Consider the following 21,325-nt stretch of genomic DNA (forward strand, 5'->3'; position numbering starts at 1 on the left):
CTTCTATGGAATGCCCTTGGGAAAATGGATGTTCATAATTACTAGTCCGTTCTGTCAAATGTACATTGGGCACACTTGACAATGGCTCTGAATCTGATGAATGAAGGAATGTCTTTATTGGAGTAATAGCCCTTTGCATTCCCTTCCTTGAAGATCGTGGTGTTGATGCAGACAAATTCTGATGCTTGACTTTTGAAATATCTGAAGGAACAGGAGAGGAGATATGATTTTTTGACACTATTGTTCTTCCAGATGGCAGGTTATTGTTAGCCTTATCATCAGTGTTTAAATAGGTAGACTCTTCTTCAATTTCTTCAAAGTCATTGTCATTGTAGAAATCACAGCTGTCCTCCTGAACATCATTCATCTTTCCTGTGTCCTGCATATATGATTCCTGAGAGTACTGCTTTGCGGACCCAGGGTGGCTTTCAAAACAAACTCTATCAATTCCATTATGTGGATACTCCACCTCTTCTTCCATATTATTGGCTGCCGTACTGTCCACATTCTTGTTCTGAACTTCTGGACTCTCCACTTGGCCATGATCACAAGGATGGTTTGATGGTATATTATACACGGATGCATTCTTTTCATGAATATCATGCTGTGATGATAGGGGAGGTGCATAAAACGGCACTGAGCTCGAGACATCACTTTCCTTCCTTGTTTTATCCTCAGAACATGGAACACCTCTCACTTTTTTAATATTTGTGATGTTTGTGTCCACTTCCAAGTCCTTGAACTTTCTCTTGTAGCCTCTCTTGGGTGCAGCATGTGTCTTTTTATTTTCCTCTTTTTTGCGTGAATAGGTTTTTACCTCGTTCCTCAGTAGGTGTGGTACTTTATTTGGAGCAGGTTTCACCTGGAACTTAATGGATTTGGATTTTGTGGATATTTTCTGATCGGTGATTTGACTCTCTAATTCCTCTAGGACAGTCCTCTCCCCTGATCCATCTTTCAGGAACTCCACAATACTGTTCTTGTCAGAAAAATAGTACACGCCTGGCTTGAGGGACAATGATTCCAGTTTTTGGGGTGAACATCTGACTGCAGTCACTTTACGAGCCTTCATCTTGGGTTTCAAAGGAAGGTCACTATTCAAATCTACTCTTGTAGTGTCTTGCCCTTTCTCTTCCTCAGTAGACGATGAACACTGGACTTTACGGCTTGCACTTGCATTGACAGAACTTGTGTAATTATGTTTGGTAGTGATCTTGTATGAATGAGGATCTAACGTATACACAGTCTCGTTATTAACGGAGTCATAATCATCAACAGCAGTTATCTCGGTGTCAAAGCTACAGGTATATTGACCCCTTGAGAACATCTGTAGTAATAATTCAACCTGCGATGGTGGGGAGCGTAGTCGACTCATACAACAGACGCAGCGCAACGTCATCAGGTCGATCCACAATGTTTGGTTCACTTCCGAGTTAACTTTGAGAAAGTAGCTATCAACTGCGGTGGGTGCTGGACGTGGTCGGTATTGTAGCTGCACAAGTCTTGACTGGAGTATTTGGAGGTTGAACACCTGACACTCAACAATTTCCTTGAGAGAAATGTAAATCAACTCATCTAGTTTGAAAGACTGAAAAAATATCTTTCCTATGGTAACCTCTCCAATATACATGGACTTCTGTGGAGAGATCTGCTGTGAAGCAGGGTCCTGGATTTTCGTATGATGGTGTATTTCAAGGGAGTCCACAAGTACGTACCTATCTATAGTGTTAACATCCCAGACTGCACCACCGCATTTGGAACATCTGGTGTTCTTTTCCAGTAACTTTCTGTAGATGTTACCATGAGCAGCATTAGACAGTCCTGTTGTTGGCGCCTGTATGAATGCTTTGGTACTGGCTAGAAACTTGCACATCTCTCTTAGTGTGTCCAAAGAGATCATGATACCAGATTTCATGCCGTGATTGACACACTTTCTCTGCTTGAGATATTCTATTTCCTCAAGTGAAAGAAACTGTTTGTCACACACATTTTTAACAAGATATGACTCTACCTCATTACGAAAGTTAGGAATCAGTCTATGTGTTATCTCGCCAACACTGACATACCACTTGTCTTTACGAAGAAAGCCAACAAATTCCTCATAACTTATCACCAAAATGTTAATCTGAGGCAAATAGTACATTTGATTCTTGTGTAACCAGATTTGTTCCACTGGAATGTCTGTCCCTTTTGATTTATGCTTACATTTACATGTTGAGGGATATGAAGAGAAATTGGGGCGAAAACTGCTCACGCTTTTTTTCACCACATTTACATCTTCCTCTTTCATGAATTTCTCATCACCAATTATCTCTTGCTGGGTACCTCGAGAGAATCTCTGTTTGGCAGATATACTTTCTCTCATTTCCTGCTCAGCTATTGATTCAAAAGATAAAGCCTTTTTATATCCTTGGTTACGAGTCTTTGCTAAAACCCTTTTCGATCTTCTCACATCCCCATGACTTTCACTAAATGAAGCTCCTTCATTTGTCAGCCTTTGGTTAACGTGTCGTTCTAGGTTTGTTTGGTGTGAGTTGATGTTACCCTGATGGCTGATGGACGTGTGTCGTGTTTCAAAGGCTGAATCCATCAGCTCCTCTGTTGTAGTTGTAATAGTGGTGTCTACATCTACATCCAATAATGACTGTAAACTTTCTAAGGCCTCAGCACTGAAATTGTTAAGTAGCTGTGCATCTTCTAAATTAGATGGATCCTGCATAAGCTGGTTATGAAGAGACACATTTGATGGAGTAAATGGTGTGGAAATCATAGTGCCACAGTCCCGGGATGGAAAGGTCTGCACTTGTATAGTAGAAGTGTTACCAATGTCAGGTCCAGCGGAAGCCAAGATGATGTCTGCGGTAGTACTGTCGTTCAACATATCTGCTGAAATTGTGGAAGTCAAGTTATCAGATGGAAATTGTTCGACTGAATTGACCCTCTCCACACGAACTTTCTCCATATTAGAGTTTGTTGCCCCATCTTCAAGAAGTATCTGGTAGTTTTCCACTGATGGCGCCGGCACTGTATACTGGTATTGGTAAACCGTGCCCTTTGCGTCCATGGACATAGTAGCACTTGGGTTGGCAATCAGCTGTGGGTCAGAATCAAGGACAGAACTAGCGCCTATTTCATCACACTGTCTGTGCTGCTCAACTACATTGTAAATCAGATCTGTAGTAGGGCCCTGCTGTACAGACTTCTCTGGCATCACATAAAACACAAGATTACCAGATTCGTCTATTTCAGACTGGACAATGTTGTTTTCTGAAAATAAAGAAACATAAAAGTAAAGTGAAATATAATACTTAGACAATTTTAATAGCAGTAAATGATAATCCCCCCCCCCCCCCCCCGATTGGAAGAGGGGGGCATTTTCACCGGTTTCCAGATCTGGAGATCATTATGACTAAATATGAGAATCTACAGCAGTAATATTTAGCTTTTGTTGTCACTTTTGATGAAACATTACTTTTATTACTATATCTCATGATCATACCTGATAAAATACAGCACATTGCATGATTGTCATGTTTGATTTCCTGAATTCCATGTTATATGGAATGTAGTCAAGTGTAGAATTTATATAAAATATCCTTTGAGGCCCATAGGCCTTAACATACACTGTCACCTGATCATGAGTTTTGATATATTTTGTGACCTTGAATTTGAGGTCAATGTTGTTTACCCCAGCATGCCAAATATCAGTATGATGGTTTTTAAAAAGAAGAAATTTAAAAGAATTAGCATATTTGAGTCTGATGGCCTTGAATGAATATCAAGGGTATTCATTTGAACAAACTTTGCAGCCCTTCATCCTGCATGCTAAAGGCCCAATATCAGGCATCTGGGCCTCTTAGTTGAAAAATGTCCTTTTATGATTGTCAAGGTAATTCATTTGAACAATCTTGATAGCCATTTACCCAAGCATGTTACAATGTACGTATACGAGCCCGCTATAAAGTATCTGAATCTCTTGCTTAATAAGAAGTCATTTAATGATTTTGCTATGTTTGACCCCTGTGACTTTGAATGAATTTGAAGGTCAAGGTCTTTCATTTGAAAAACCTTTATAGCCCTTCACCCAAGCAAGCTATAGGCCCAATATCAGGCATCTGGGCCTCTTTGTTTTCGAGAAGAAGTATTTTAAATATTTGACCCCTGTAATATCAGGTCTCTAGGCCCCTTGGTTATTGAGAAGAAGTCAAAAATGTTAATTGTTTACAAACGGATAAGAGACAAAAGGCAATTAGAATTTGTCAATTGAAACTTTGTCTCAGGTGGCCAAAAAACTTTTTTCTTTCTTGTAAATAAAAATTTTAAGGTGGCAAATACTAACGGCCTTCAATTCAAAGATGTTTTGTTTTTTTGAGGCAGATGAAAATAATAGAAACTGAAGAAATAAATACAAATAGAAAAAAGTTTACTTACTGTAACGTTAACTCTGTATTCAACTTTACAAGTACATACAGAGCACAGAGTTGCTAATTAGGTCAAATATAGTCCTTGACATAAATTATGTTCTTATAAATTTCGAATTTTTTGGTTCATTTGGGAAAGAAATTGATGAATCGGTGAAGATTTTTTTTAGGAATAATGGGGGGGGGGGGGGGGGTTTAACCCCAATATTTGTTCAATTTTGATTACCCACCCCATAACCATGCTATGTCAAAAAGTACAATTAATCCATGAAATGAAAGTGACTTTGAGCGGAACCCCACAGGGATTGCTACCACACAAATGCGAGTGATATCCATCGCTTAGTTTCAGAGAAACCAATTGACCCCTTTTGACCCTGCCCTCTGCCCCGGGGGTTAGCTCCTTCCTTTATACAATTTTGAATCCCTACCCCAAAAGGATGCTAACAGTCAAATATGAGTTATATCCATTGCTTTGTTTCAGAGAAGAAGTTGTTTAAACAAATTGACCACTTGTGGCCTTGCCCCTCAGGACCCCTGGGGTCAGCCCCACCTTTTGAACAATTTTGAATCCCTATCCCAAAGGGATGCTCAAAGTCAAATATGAGGATATCCATTGCTTGGTTTCAGAGAAGAAGTTGTTTATATCAATTTAGCCAAATTGACCCCTTTTGACCCAGCCCCTCAGCTCCCCGGGGGGTCAGCCTTACCATTTGTACAATTTTGAATCCCGACCCCAAAGGGATGCTCACAGTCAAATATGGGCAATATCCATTGCATGGTTTCAGAGGAGAAGTTGTTTATATCATTTAGCCAAATTGACCCCTTTTAGCCCCGCCCCTAAGACCCCCGGGGGGTTAGCCCCACCCCATAGGGATGCTTTTGACCAAATTTGGTCAAATTCCGATTGGTGATGAAGAAGTCAATTGTTGACGGACGGACGGATGGACGACAGACGCCACGGTATGGCATAATTAAGCTCACCTTGGTCCTTTGGATCAGGTGAGCTAACTGGTAGCGATTTGAAGCAAATGTTGACGGACGACGGATGGATTACGGACGTTGCACCATGACATAAGCTCACCAGACCTTCGGTCCAGGTGAGCTAATCAAAGTACTGGAAGTACTGTAAACGAACATTATTGTTTAATGCAAAATCAGTAATCTTCTAAGTTTTAAGTTGATAAATTTACTGATATCGGTTTAGGAATTAATTGCAAATAATTTGAAATGTTTGCTGCTGTTCTGATTTGATTGTACACATGCATGTTTCTGTAAGGTCCTAATTGAAATTGGAAGTTTGTTGATCTATCTTGAATCGATGAAAATAAAATATGTCTTCTTTCTTTCGGGAAGGCATCAGCAGTTATAATACAGCCAGGACTCTGTGACCTTATTGATGCCAACTTCTAATATGCACTAAATTTAGGCTAGTTCCATCGTTAGTTTGGCATACATAGTTGTATTTCAACTTAATATGATGAAACACACATAAAGAATTACTGAAAACCAAAACCAGAGCTGCTAATCAAGGCCCGAATCAAGAATGTATCCTATTGAAACTGTACTCAAGCATTTATGGTATTTCAAAACAAAAAAACCTGACTCCTTTTGTTCAGGAATTATTTGATGTTAATAAATCTGTATATGAGAAGATAAACTTCTGGTATAATTACAGTATTGTAAACAATGTGATAAAGAATAACAACCAGATAAAGACTATCTTCATCGAAACATTCAGCAAACAGGAAAAGAAAACTTCAAGATTCATTTTCAACTTCAAACCTGATCACAAAGATTACAGTCCATTCCATGGGACGACACATTCCCTATTTATTGTCCTTTTCCAATGTTGATTATGCAATCATACTGAACCACACAATTCAGCAATGTAATTGCACAAATCACACCTTTATGTGGAGAGAACATTTTTGGGGGTGTTATAATATTCCATAACTGTATGCAAATTGTGAAGCATTCCATATCTATAACTATATATATACATATGTACAGTACGTGTATATATTTACACATATCAAAATTGGAATGACACAGGAGATTTGCAAGTTTAATCATCAGTCATGGGAGGTTTATGTAAAATGTTATATTTACCGGGGTAATTAGTAATTTTGAGAATATATTTATGAAGCTCTATTCTGTACATTCTACCAGTGCTTAGAGAATGGACACAATTATATGTTCTCCAATGTCAAAATTAATCATATGTAAAATATTAGGGGTTTATTCGCCATTCTAGGCCTGATTGCCGTCATAGTAAAATTACCAAAATGGACTTGAAATCAATATTTTTAAGAGAATGATGTATGACTTGAATATTTCATAAAAATAATGTAATACATCGTTTATTCACTTCATTCAGATCTTCAGACACCACATAATTTGTGAAGTCATATATAGAAATATATGAACCATTTTGTTATAGATTTATAGTTAACACAATTGCAAGTAAGCACTAGATGTAAGCAGTAAGTATATGTACCGCTATCTACTGGCATGACTTTGAGTACAGTAAACTACACTCGCTTTGTGGATATTGACAGGATAACATATACTTACATACTAATTCAATTTTAGAATTATAACTGAAATCTTGTAACAGCATGGCACAAATAGTCATTTGAAGATTTGTTGTATTTTCAGTTTATCAATTCATTGATTACTCCGTGTTTGAAGTATGGTGTAGTGAGAATTTCAAGTCTTGATCATGACTTGATGAAAATTTTAAATTAACAAATTATTAAAATGAATTTGTTTGAAAAATAACACAAGTTCCACAGCAATATTATATAGAGAATCAATCACAATATATCAAAAGTTATAAAACTACAAATAACAATTAACGGCTGAATATCAAATTATGTGAATATCACAAGTATTTTTGCATTTGTTTTTAGATAATCCGGATTTCCGTTTTCCGGCTTAAAAAAAAACACGAGAAGTATTTTAATTGCCGTTATAGTTGAATTACCAAAATGGACCTGAAATCAGTATTTTTAAAAAAAGAATGATCTATGACTTGAACATTTCATAAAAATAATTTTATACATCATTTATTCACTTCATTCAGATCTTCAGACACCGCATAATTTGTGAAGTCATATATAGAAATATATGAACCATTTTTGTTATTGATTTATAGTTCACACAAGTAAGCACTAGATGTAAGCAGTGCGTATATGAACCGCTATCTACCGGCATGCCTGAGTACAGTAGACTACACTCGCTTTGTGGATATTGACAGTATAACATATATTTACATACTAATTCAATTTTAGAATTATAACTGAAATCTTGTAACAGCATGGCACAAATAGTCATCTGAACATATGTTGTATATTGAAAAATTATTTAGGTAAATATTAACTCATTTGCTTGACTTTTAGAATTGTAACTGAAATCTTGTAACAGCATGGCACAAATAGTCATCTGAACATGTGTTGTATATTGAAAAATTATTTAGGTAAATATTAACTCATTTGCTTGACTTCAATTTTCAATTTATCAATTCATTGATTACTGTGTTTGAAGTATGGTGTAGCGAGAATTTCAAGTCTTGATCATGACTTGATGAACGTTCTAAATTAACAAATTATCAAAATGAATTTGTTTGAAAAATATCCACAGCAATATTATATAGAGAATCGATCACACTATTTCAGAAGTTATAAAACTACAAATAACAATTAATGGCTGAATATCAAATTAAGTGAATATCACAAGTCTTTTTGAATTTGTTTTTAGATAATCCGGATTTCCGTTTTCCGTCTTTGAAAAAAAAATACGTAGGCGTATTGCATAGTAAACGTAGCAATATGTACATATGTAACAGCGGATTTCAATCAGATTGACTTAACATGAACTTAACACCGTCTCAGTAGTTCGTCACAATCGAAAATTTGATCGTGAATTCGGTATTTTGCAAATTCTTTCAAAATACTTCCAGGTAAAGGAAAAAAATGCATATGGTCTCTATACACACACCAAAGATTAATAGATCCTATATTGGGTCCATTCTCTCGTTAAAATATCGATTTGGGTCCACTATCGGCCATTTCGGTAATTCAACTCTAACGACAATCGGGCCGCGATTCGCAAATGAAAAATAAATTTAAAATTTGTAAACCTCTAATATTTTACATATGATACAATTAGGCATTGAAAAACATATATGTGGGTCAATTCTCTGAAAATAATGCCAATTTATATAATAATTAAGCCCCATTTTTCTTCGTTTCGGTATTTCCAAGTCTGCTTCAACTGTGGTCCGTTTCAGTAAATATTCTCGACTTTGCCGAAATAAAAACAAGCTATACAATTGTTCATTTTAAACATGACAACTGCCGACCACACGTATCTTAAAAATATTATTGTTGATATCATCTGAATATTGCCGTAGTTATCTGTCACTTCGATTGTAAACCCATTGCGAAAGTCATGGAAGAATCGACCAATCAAATTGGTTTAACGTTTGATTTCCGTAATCTTGCAGTTACCTCCCTTACAACAGTAAATACGTTCCAAGTATCGCCTACAACAACCAATCCCGTGCACATGGCAACAAGATATTATCATTTGCATTTGATTTATTGGTCGTTTTCGTCAAAGGAAAATGGAATATGGAAATCGATGACAATGTTAACGCTATGACCAGTCACCATGACCTAGTATCTACATTTCTCGCAAACATGTACAGTAACCTATGGTATGATACAATGTATCGTCTCGTACCTATAGTATGATACAATGTATCGTCTCGTATGCCGTTATTGATATATTTTTTTCTCTAAATTATAGAAATACTCATCTAGATATCTAGTTGATAATGATGTAACATTCTAGAATATATATATTACACATTTAAGTAAATCGCGGACATATTTGCAGACCTATGCTATAATGTCAGCCGTTTTGGAATGAACACGGAAGAGCAAAACTTTCTAAACATCCGGAGACGAATGCGCCTGCGCAATATTTGTTTACATAAATATATTGACCTGGAGTTATTCGCAAAGTTCAGGTTCATTTAGTCTTCACATTTCGCTAGCGTTATGTATTTCTCAAATCGTATGCATCTTGAAAACATCTACTGAATACATTTCAACATTTTCGGTAAAACTACTACATAAAACGAAGATGTTTTTGCCAGTAAATTATTTGAAGCGTAAGGCAATGGGGGCAGCCATATTTCATTGAAACAGACAGTAGATGGCGTATTGGTGAATGTGGCTACCAAATATGGTCATATTTCTCAGTCCAGTTCTTGATGGCAATAACCGAACATTAATGTTCGTTTAAAAATTGCAATAAACACAAGAACCATCAGTTAAATCGTGTCAACAATTGCTGTTAAAATAGGAACTGTATTAGCCGGAAACAAAAGTGTGACTAACAAAATTTACCCACCACGACTATAACAGCAGGTGCCAAAGGCATCCTGATGTTAAAACGGTGAAAACAACATAAATATCCTGCTAGTAGCTGTTTAAAAGAGCAAGGACTAGTCTTAAAATTGACTTAAGGTTTGAAATATCAAAATTTGTACACAAATTAAAAGAATTAAATCTATTAAAATCCATGCAACTCAAACAGTCTATATATATAAATAAATATAATGTCCAGATATTTTTATGACATTTACACCAGCATGGGCACAATTATCAATTTTATATACAAGGTATCGCTCACCTGGATTTCATGAGATATGAAACAAGAAAGATGATTAAGTATATTTGTCATTGGTATTGCTACCTGGTAGGTCAATATATCATAGGCATTTTATATGGGTACGTGAGGTTTTTATGCCAAAAAATGCATTAATCCATGAAATGAAATGGACTTTTGGCGCAACCCCATAGGGATGCTACCCCACAAATGTGAGTGATATCCATTGCTCAGTTTCAGGGAGAAGATATCCATTGCTCAGTTTCAGGGAGAAGTTGTTTATATCAATATAGCCCAATTGACCACATTTGACCCTCAGGCCACTAGGGGGTCAGCCCCACCATTTGTACAATTTTGAATCCCCACCCCATAGTGATGCTACCAGGCAAATAGGAGCAATATCCTTTGCTTGGTTTAGGAGAAGAAGTCGTTTATATTAAGAGCCAAATTGACCCCTTTTGGCCCGCCCCTCAAGACACCTGGGGGGTCAGCCCCAGCATTTGTACAATTTTGAGTCCCCATCCAATAGGGATGCTTCTGACCAAATTTGGTCAAATTATGATCTTTGGTTATGAAGAAGAAGTCAATTGTTGACGGACAGATGGACGGACGGACGGACGGCAGACGCTACAGTATGGCATAAGCTCCCCTTGGTCCTTTGGACCAGGTAAGCTAATAATTATAAAAGTTATTACAATGGAAATAAATTTCTATAATACAATCTATAAACATGTATAGATATACTACAAAAAAGTAATTATACCAGAAAGATAGATTTCCTTGTTTGGGTGAGCCATTTTATCAGTGTCTTGTCAACTGCATCTGATTTGTCATCAACAGCTGCTCATTTGTATGAATACCAACAATGCAACCTGCAACAGAAAAGTTTATTGAAATTTTGTACAACCATGCTTTATTAACAAAATACATGTATAAGCATTGAAGAGGATGCATTTAAATGATTGATACTTCTGTCTGACAGATACATTTTAGGGCTTTTTCTCACTGGTTTGGGAAGGGGCCTTTTTGTCTCATTTTGGGAAAACAATTATTGCTGAATTGGGAGATTTTTTTCAGGCGTAAACTGCAAATTTTGGGAATTTGGTTTGAATATGAAATAATTTCAATTGGGAATGGGGCCCATTAACGGCCCCAAAAAGCCCTAAAAAAAACCCTCCTCCATTATAAATTACTAGTACTAGTGTAACTGTGACCCCTAGCATTATCAGGCCCCTTGGTATTTGAAATGCCCTTTTTCAGTGCATATATCCTGGTCCGTTTCTGCATAAAAAGTAATAAAAAAAGGTTTCCCTATGAGTAACAGGACATGTACAGGTACATGTATAATCAACATAACGTCCTACTCTTCTTTGGGAAAATCTAATTTGCTAAATTAGGAAAATTCTACATGTAATTCATTAATTAAAACTTATTGTACCTGTCAATACTTATTTTATGAGAGGCATGCATGATAACCAATTTTATTTAAGGCAGTGTATACGTACATGTTAACACGTAAATGCTAGATTTGCATGGCACACACCAATTCTGATCCTTGACTAACGTTTTTTCTCATCTATTTTTGTGTAATTCTGTATATGACCTAATTTAATAAGGGCGCCCTAACCTTTTTTTTTCCAAGAAAAAAATCTTTATCCGAGTGTTAAAATGGTGTTCAAAAGTAATAATTCATGTGAAATGTTTTGCTACTTTATGTGTTTTGTCTATTCCTACAGATGTCAGTGCAAAGTGCAGCCGAAACTAACACACATACATTATTTGAAGATAAAGTAAAAGACTTAATTCATGTTGTTAACTAACTGTTGTTCAGAACAGAAAGCTAGTAAGACATTGTCAATCAATTATTAGGTCAAAGAAAACAATGTCTGATATGATCTGGGAAATCACCTGTGTCTATAAATAGAACACAAAAGAGTTCCATTTGAACATAAATGGTGGAACACACATTCTCTGGTCTAAAGAACAGCTGGCATGGTTAACAAGTTTACAGGAATATTCAAGTGCTGTTTAAGCTTATATAATATATGATAATGAATAGATATCTTCATCTAAAATATTTTTATGACAGAACATTTTACCGTTTCCACAGCCTTGGGTATTCTGCTATAAGGTATATACTAGTCTGTTTCATAAAACTTCAGAATAACGAATCTTAATAAGGCGCCCCCACTGTCAGTTACTTTTTGCTTGCGTTATTTGCGAAGAATTGTGCGTAAATATGCATTCACGCAGCCTATCTGGAGCACCAAAAACGCTTGAACGCTCACCTTCCAGTATATCAGTGGCGTGTGACCATTCATTTCATCGTCTATCAATGACAAAATTGTTTCTAAATTGGTCCTCAAATAAAACACATGGCTTCAACCGCCATATTGTTTAAAAAGAGTCGAAGGTCAATGTCTTTCAAACGCTTGTATTCTATGGACTGTGTACACACAGATGTGACACCTCGCAAGTCAAGCATGCCGGTTGGGGATTAACGTAATCGACAAACAAAGGCGTGACACTTATTAATATACAACCTGTATGGTGATTTACCTTTACCTAGGAAAGGTGATCTGACTAAATTTTACCTGTATATTCAAGTTATATACACATGTCTCGAATTTCATTTTATTTCAGCCAAACTATTGGCGTGTTTTTTATTGCCAAAGTCAATTTTCTTTCAATTTTTTTCTCGCAAATTGCGAATTTGGCAACCGCTGGTGTGAACCCTGAGAAATTAACCTACCGCGTAGAAAAACAAAAACAGTCACTACATAGTATGTGCTGCCATCACATCAATTCAACTCGCGATGTTATTTTGTTCAGCCTTTTAGTTATAAATATTATTTATTTATCTACTTTTACCATCTGTACACCACCTAAGATGCTTTCTAATTAGTTATATATAAAAGGCCCCGGGGAATTAATTATCGACGATTTTTTGTTGTTTACCTACTAAATTTGTGTAACTGTTCCTTGTTCTATATATATATGTATTTGTAATTTACTAATTGATAAAGGGGCAGACTGCCTCGAAAATTCGACAATTTACATTTTATGATTATACTTGTCTGTATACTGTTGTAATAATTACTACTTGACAAATTATATATGGGTCACTCTCATGATCAGGTAATGGGCTACTTTTTGGCTACGAAACCACAGAAATTTAAAATTAAAAATTCAGTGGTGAAAGTGGTTTTATTTGGTAGCTAAACACCTGAAGTTAAATATATGTTAATAAGAAAATAAAAAAATGCAAAATGTTGCCATAGCAACACATTTTACACATCAGCATGATGGACGCGACAGAGACAGAAAATATTTAGTATTCTCCTTCTAAAAATTAGAAATTCAAACTAATACGGTATACAGTCAAACCTGCCTTAGCGACCACCTGAATTAAACGACTTCCTTTCATATGCGACCGTATTTTTTCCTCCCAACGTTATTTACTATACTAGTGACCTGAATTAAGCGACTACCTGTCAGACGCGACTAACGACCGTCATTTCCGTTTCCCAAATGCTGAAAAGCGACTTTTTTCAGCGACTTTCCGAGTTTTAAAACGGAAGCAGAAGTCATAATCAAGAAGAAACCGGACGAACTTATCTGCTTTTAAAGATTAAAAAATACTTCAGAAATGCATGAAATGTCTTATTCTGTCTCAAAAAATGTACTGAATTGATTATATTTGCTCTGATAACACCCAAAAACGAACGAAACTGTATTTTACTTCTAAAGAATGAAAGAAGGAGATGGGATATGGCGAAAAAACGTCCTCGCCATTCAGACGATTTTCACGAAATTTTGATAGATAGAAATACAAACATTTGCTTGGGAAGTATGCAAAAAGAGTGAACAAACAGTCAACTTACTGTTTAACTGGAATTTATGTTCTTTTTGAGACATTAGGACAGATATTTGCAAGTTAAAAACGTCTCCATCGTTATGAAGGAAATGCAGTTACGTGACTAATAATCTGGACGGAAGTCCGGACCAGGAATTCAGGAATGCAAAAAAAAAAAAAAAAGTTTTTTTTTTTTTTTTTGGAAATGTATCCGGCACTGGAAATAATCAAATTAGCCATTCAAACTCTTTGATTATTTTTTGTTTTTAAAAATATTTATTTTTTATTGTAACATGCTAAAATAATTTAAATATAATTATATATATATCAATGAAAATAAAAGAAACTTAATTAAATTTATAAAAACAGATACATGTATTGTACTTCATATGTAGAAATGGGGATATTTTTATATATTGTTCATTATTATAAGCATTTTATTTCATAAAGTGAATAGTGATTTTTCTTCTTTTTTTTTCTTTTTTTTTCTTTCTTTCGTTTTCCTCAAGAAGTCTCTTACATATTTGATTATATACACAATCTTAATTGATGACTGAGGTAATTCCTTTTCATATATGTACTAATACTTGTAGCTGATAAATTTTACATATGTGGCAGAATAATTATGAACTTTACTTTTCGGGTCATTTTCTTTGAACCTGGATTAAGAGACCACCTGTCATATGTGACCTTTTTTAATGACTCCCTTGGAAGGTCACATATGACAGGTTTGACTGTATTTGGCAGCAAAATTAAAGGAAAACATATATTCAGTTGGCTTTGATAATGTTTAAAGCAAGTGGGTTCGATTGTTTTATATAGAAACCCAAGCAGATTTTCACTTTTTTTATTTTTTGTTTTTCCCTTTTTTCATATTACTTTTTAATAATTTTGTTGAAGGAGATAAATGTTCACATACACAACATGAAAAAAAGCTGAAAATATTTCATGTTTAATGCCTGGTTAGAATTTTACAAGAGGCCCAGAGGGCCTGTATCGCTCACCTGGTTTCATGAGATATGAAACAAGAACTATGCTTAAGTATATTTGCCACTGGTATTGCTATGTCAATATATATCATATGCATTTTATATGGTTACATGAACATTTTTTTTATTGTAATTCTAAAAATGTCAATTTAGCCAAATTGATCCCTTTTGGCCCCCGGGGCTCAGCCCCACCAATTGTACAATTTTGAATCCCTACCCCAAGGGGATGCTACCAAGCGAATATGAGCGATATATATATATCCATTGCTTAGTTTCAGAGAAGAAGTTGTTTATATCAATTTAGGCAAATTGACCCCTTCTGGCCCACCCCTCAGCCCTCAGGGGGGTCAGCCCTATCATTTGTACAATTTTGAATCCCTACCCCAAGGGGATATTACCAGTGAAATATGTGAGATATCCATTGCTTAGTTTCAGAGGAGACGTCGTTTATATCAATCTAGCCAAACTGGCCCTTTTTGGCCCCGCCCCTAAGACACTCAGGGGGTTAGCCCCACCATTTGTACAATTTTGAATTCCTACCCCAAGTAGGTGCTACAAGGCAAATACGTGAGATATCCATTGCTTATTTTCAGAGGAGAAGTTGTTTATATCAATTTAGCCAAATTGACCCTGTTTGGCCCCCTCAGCGCCCCGGGGGGTCAGCCCCACCATTTGTACAATTTTGAGTCCCCACTCAGTAGTGATGCTACCAGGCAAATATGAGCGATATCAATTGCTCGGTTTCAGAGAAGAAGTCGTTTATATCAATAGAGCCCAATTGACCACATTTGGCCCCGCCCCTCAGGCCCCTGGGGGGTCAGCCCCATCATTTGTACAATTTTGAATCCCCACCACATCGTGATGCTACCAGGAAAATATGAGCGATATCCAATGCTCGGTTTCAGAGAAGAAGTCGTTTATATCAATATAGCCCAATTGACCACATTTGGCCCCGCCCCTCAGGCCCCTGGGGGGTCAGCCCCATCATTTGTACAATTTTGAATCCCCATCACATAGTGATGCTACCAGGAAAATATGAGCGCTATCCAATGCTCGGTTTCAGAGAAGAAGTCGTTTATATCAAAATAGCTAAATTGACCCCTTTTGGCCCCGCCCTAGAGGCGCCCAGGGGGTCAGCCCCATCATTTGTACAATTTTGAGTCCCCTACCCATAGGGATGCTTCTGACCAAATTTGGTGAAATTCCGATCAGCGGTTATGAAGAAGAAGTCAAATAAGTCAATTGTTGACGGACGGACGGACGACGGACGGACGGACGACAGACGGACGACGGACGACACGGTATGGCATAAGCTCACCTTGGTCCTTCGGACCAGGTGAGCTAATAATCAAATGAACAGTTAAAGCGATCAACATTACAAGTGGACATTTTTTTATCAGTACACATACAGATAATGTATAATTTGAAAACATTCCTAATAAAAACTTAAAGAATGACTAAAATCTACTTTTTCCCATTCTATTTTTGCTAATGTTTCACTAGGGCAGAAATTCAATGCTAGTGTTACAAAGAGACAGATAATATAAGTGCAAGTGCACGTGTTATAAGAGACAGAAAATATTAGTTTTGAAGGATGAAAAATCTTCATATTAATTTGAATTGAATTAATTACAGCCTTCTCTGTATGTGGTATGTATAATTTCATACATGATTGATCCAGAATTTATATCAAGAATATAACAAGAGGCCCATGGGGCCTGTATCGCTCACCTGGTTGGATTTGACCAAATGTCAAAATAATGTTCATGTTCAATTCATTAATACATAGCTCTATTTAAATTTGTCAATCTCTTACAATGCTATATATGGTTATAGTGTGGGATCCCAACTGTTTTAAAGAAATAACGAAGTCCAGACTCTCTAAGGTTGTGAAAAGACTTCAGGGATTGTTTTTACAACATGATTATGTTTAAAGAAACTAAGTCCCTTAAGGTGGGGAAAACCCCTTGGGCCTATTTTTACATCAGAATTGTGTTTATCCCTTAACGTCCAGCAATGCTATACATGGTTATGGGATGGAGGGTCACAGCAACCATTTAAGCAAAATTTGTTCCCCTTTCCCCAAGGATGCTTCTGGGTTAAAATCCATTCATAACTTTATGACAGGTAGCGATTTAAAGGAATTACCTCTATTTCCCCTATTGGACCCCGCCCCTTCAGGCCCTTGGGGGTCTGTGTCATTGTTTACGCAAAATCTGTGCCCCTTCTCCAAAGGATGTTTTGGACCATATTTTATTCATAACTTTATGACTATTAGCGATTAAAAGGAACTGCCTCAATTTCCCCTAATGGGCCAGCCCCTCCGGCCCCTTGGGGGTCAGAGTCACCATTTATGCAAAATTTGATCCCCTTTTGCCAAGGATGTTTCTGACCAAATTTGATCAAAATGCAATAAGAACTTTTTGACTAGTAGCAATTTGAAGCAAATGTTGAAGGACGACGGACGCCGCACCATGACATAAGCTCATCACTGGACCTTCGGTCCAGGTGAGCTATAAATGTGCTCAAGCATACAAGAAACTGCATCAATAATTAAAATATGCTTGATTAAGTCATCAAAATTGCAATGCTTGAGACTGTCATAGTTTGTTATAATTACAAAGAATGAATTTTTTTTTGTTATGAAGTTAATAAGTTTTTTATGTATGGGTTTCATAAGTCTACCAGCATATAATACATAGTACATGGTAATACACATATCTTTGCAAAACTTTGGTTTGTTTTGTTTAACGTCATAGCAAGGGTCATTTAAGGACGTGCCAGGTTTTGGAGGTGGAAGAAAGCCAGAGTATCCGGAGAAAAACCACCAGCCTACAGTCAGTACCTTGCAACTGCCCCATGTAGGTTTCGAACTCACAGCCCAGAGGTGGAGGGCTAGTGATAAAGTGTCAGGACACCTTAACCACTCGGCCACCGCGGCAAAACAAAACCAAAAACAGTTCATTCTTTAAATGAAGATAAATAAGATTTTTTTAATAAAATTTGGAATGCTTTATTAGAATTTAGAAACGTTAAACAAGATCTCTCAGAGAGATTATGTCATCAAGTTTTTTTTCTTCTTCACATTCCTCAAATATTTCAGATCAAGTAGGCAAGTTGATCACTAAACTCCGAAGTCGGGTTTATCAATGTCTGAAAAATAAAGGAAACCAAATAATTAATCACATTCTTGACAAAAATTACCTTCGTTTATCATTGATCTTGGTACATATATGTAATTTCTGTCCTATTGTTATGTCGTTCCAATTCCATGTTTGATCAAACAAATGCAGTGATATGCTTCATGGAATTATATTAACTTGCAGTACCATGCTTAATTCAACAAAGTGTGATTATGTCCACTGTTATCAGTTTAATGCAAATGTCTATTTATTTAACAGATTTAAGAGAAGTTTCAGGCACAATAGAAAGAATTTCAATAAAATCAAAGCATACATTTGATACCTGATATTATGTAATAGACATTTAATATGACAGATGGCACACTCATTTCATCTATTCCGTCAATTGTAATGTCCATTTGAAAAATGAATACAAATCTAAATTTATCTCACTTAAAAATTCCATTTCTATAGTCAAACTATACAACATTAATTTCTTCTACTATATAGATAATATAATTTCAGTTAAAAATTGGCATGTGCTTGCTTAAATTTGCAGGAAAACAACTTAATTCTCAGGTCAGTTACAGTCAGTGTCCACATAATGTCCGTCATATGGAATTCCGTTCAAAGAAACGATTTTCAATTAATACCAAATCTTACTCGGCTTTGGACTAATAAAGGGCATTTAATAAACATCAGAATATTTTAGGTGTTTATTATCGTACAACTAAAATGTCGTTCAACTCGAGATGTTTTTGAAACTTTATTAATCTAGGCAAACGGTAGAATTATATGTCCAAGAGGACGTCCATAACGAAATTTTCGTCCTCTTATAACGTCCCTTCATCGAGTATCCATCGAAAAATATTCACTTGCTAGTTCAAGGAACAGATGTGATCATGTCAGTCGATGGCGTTCTATGAATTAAAAGGCTAAAGTCACAGAAAATTGTTCCGATAATATTCTTATTAAAAGCACTATGATATACGCTGCCATTACTAACATTTCATGTGTTTACATATTATGCCCGTTACAACATGACGCCCTTAACATTTCATAACTTACTTGGACGGATGAGACTGCTTCATCTTCGTCGTCAATCTTGCAGGAAGACTGCACATAAGTGGGTGACGTCACCAATACATGCGTGAACAGAGAATCTCGCGGTACGCAAGAGTTGACTGTCGATGTATTATCGCCAAATAACATAACTTTTGTGATTGTCATATGGACGTTATATGTGGACGGAAACTTTACCTTTTTATGAAATGATCGTAACGTGAAGTAATGCATATCCTCACAATGTTCCTTTACTTTATTTCTAAATCAGTTCACATATCTTTACACGATGAACACATTCCTTTCGATATATTGGTATAAGAATATGCAAAATTAATAACAACTAACGACCTTCGAAGTGGACGGACATTTGTAACGTCCGTAATGACCACACAGCATGTGTATTATTCATACTTCAAACTTTATTTTTTAATCACATTTTTTCATAGTTTTAATGTGTTCTTGTTAGACTTCATCTGTGTGTAAAAATACTGATCTAGAGACCATGCAAAGACAAAATACAAAACAATAGAAATTTGTATGTCATATTTGTAACCGGAAGTCATTAAAATTCTAGCCAATTATTGAAATTAAAATCAATTTTCTCAAGTCATACTTGTTTAGATAATTATAAAATTATGTTTATTATTAAACATCATTATAATGGACACTATATAACGTGTTATGCGGAGTGCTATACCCCTCCCCCCTTTTAAAATACAGTAGTTTAAAGTTGACCATGTTACATGTAGTTTCTATCAAAATGGTCCATTACCTGAGAGTAACCATAAACAATGAGCTCACAATGTTAAATTTTGCGAGTCGGATCAAAACTTTTTAAGCAGCTATTTGACTCGCATACATTTAGCTTTATCACTGCAGATGTGAACTGTTCATGTTTGTTTACATTTTACTAAATTTTGAAAACTGGATGTTGCACTGATCAATATGCAGAATAGTAACTTTTTGTAATCATAAACCTTACTTAACGGTAAATCTTTACAAAAAATCATTTTGATATTAAGACTTTTATCACACGTACAGCCTGGTCGGTAAATAACCCTTTAAAAGGGTGTACTATAGACAGTTCGTGTCAACCCCACCATGGCTGTCTGACCTCAATTCGACCACCACCTGCAGACAGATCGACAAGATTGCAGGCTTAAGATAGGGCATGTATACACATTATTGGGAATGCACACTCCACGTGTTTATTTTTTAAAACTCTTATGTATCCATATTTCATACAAAATGTATGCCAACAAACGTTTCTTGGTAAAAATTCCAAATAATCAAACTTGACATCTGCTTGTTTACAATGTTTTGATGAAATGTTGACAAGTTCAGACAACTTGCAGTGTGTTTTAAACATACGATTTCAAACATACAATGAATGTCATTCGATCAAACACGGCAATACCTTTCCATATTAGTGAAATGCAATTACTGCTTCATCAGTGTCAATGATGCTACCGAGATATTTATCCATTTTTCATCCTCCCTCTCACGTGTTATAAATGCGCCATCTTTTCTTCCCGCTATTACGACAAAACCTCGTTCTGATATCGATGTTCACATAGTATGGATTATCTCCCGTGGCCTATGATGAATGGCTTTTAGACACTCATTTTAATGGCTAAGCCTACGGTTAAGGTATTATAAGATATTTCTCAAAAATGGACAATTTTTTTTATTGTTGTAACTGTTTCAAAAAAAAAATGTGGGGAAATATTTTACAATTTCTCTAGGATCAATCGAGAGACACATGCATGTAGAAAAATCTCATGAGTACACTGTTCTTTGCCAGACTTGCCAATGCAGCAAATTTAACAAACTATACTCCATTGGTTATTGGAAATTGGACTTCAAACAATTTTCTTACCGACGTATCAAAATAAAGAAAATAATTGGGAAATAATGAGAAATTTTCAACTTGAAAATATTTTTTCGTTTGCTTCTATATCTTGATAGATCACATATTCTACTTCAGTTTTTTTTTAAACTGATGTACTGTACACAGGCTTGTACCCTTTCCCTCATTTAAAATGAGTATTCGATTCAAATATCAAAATAGGTCAACTTTTAAAATTACATCAGGCATTTAAGCCTAGTGGTTTTGAAAGAAAAAATCGAAATAAGCCTGAAAAAAAGTTGAAAAATGAAGCTCACATCAAAGAAAAAAATATTGATAAATGA

The 21,325-nt window shown here is 35.8% G+C and overlaps 1 protein-coding gene across 1 annotated transcript; it reads right to left on the reverse strand.

Moving 5' to 3' along the window:
- On the reverse strand, positions 1-20,663 carry LOC117339624 (the record flags this gene model as incomplete). Its single annotated transcript, XM_033901316.1, is given in 3 exon segments — positions 1-3,267; positions 10,864-10,972; positions 20,550-20,663. Coding segments are annotated over 2 exon segments (3,301 nt in total), but the record flags the coding sequence as incomplete, so codon positions are not given.
- Between the last annotated feature and the right edge of the window lie 662 nt (positions 20,664-21,325).

This window comes from Pecten maximus, chromosome 12 (assembly GCF_902652985.1).
Source record: "Pecten maximus chromosome 12, xPecMax1.1, whole genome shotgun sequence".
NCBI classification, from domain to species: domain Eukaryota; kingdom Metazoa; phylum Mollusca; class Bivalvia; order Pectinida; family Pectinidae; genus Pecten; species Pecten maximus.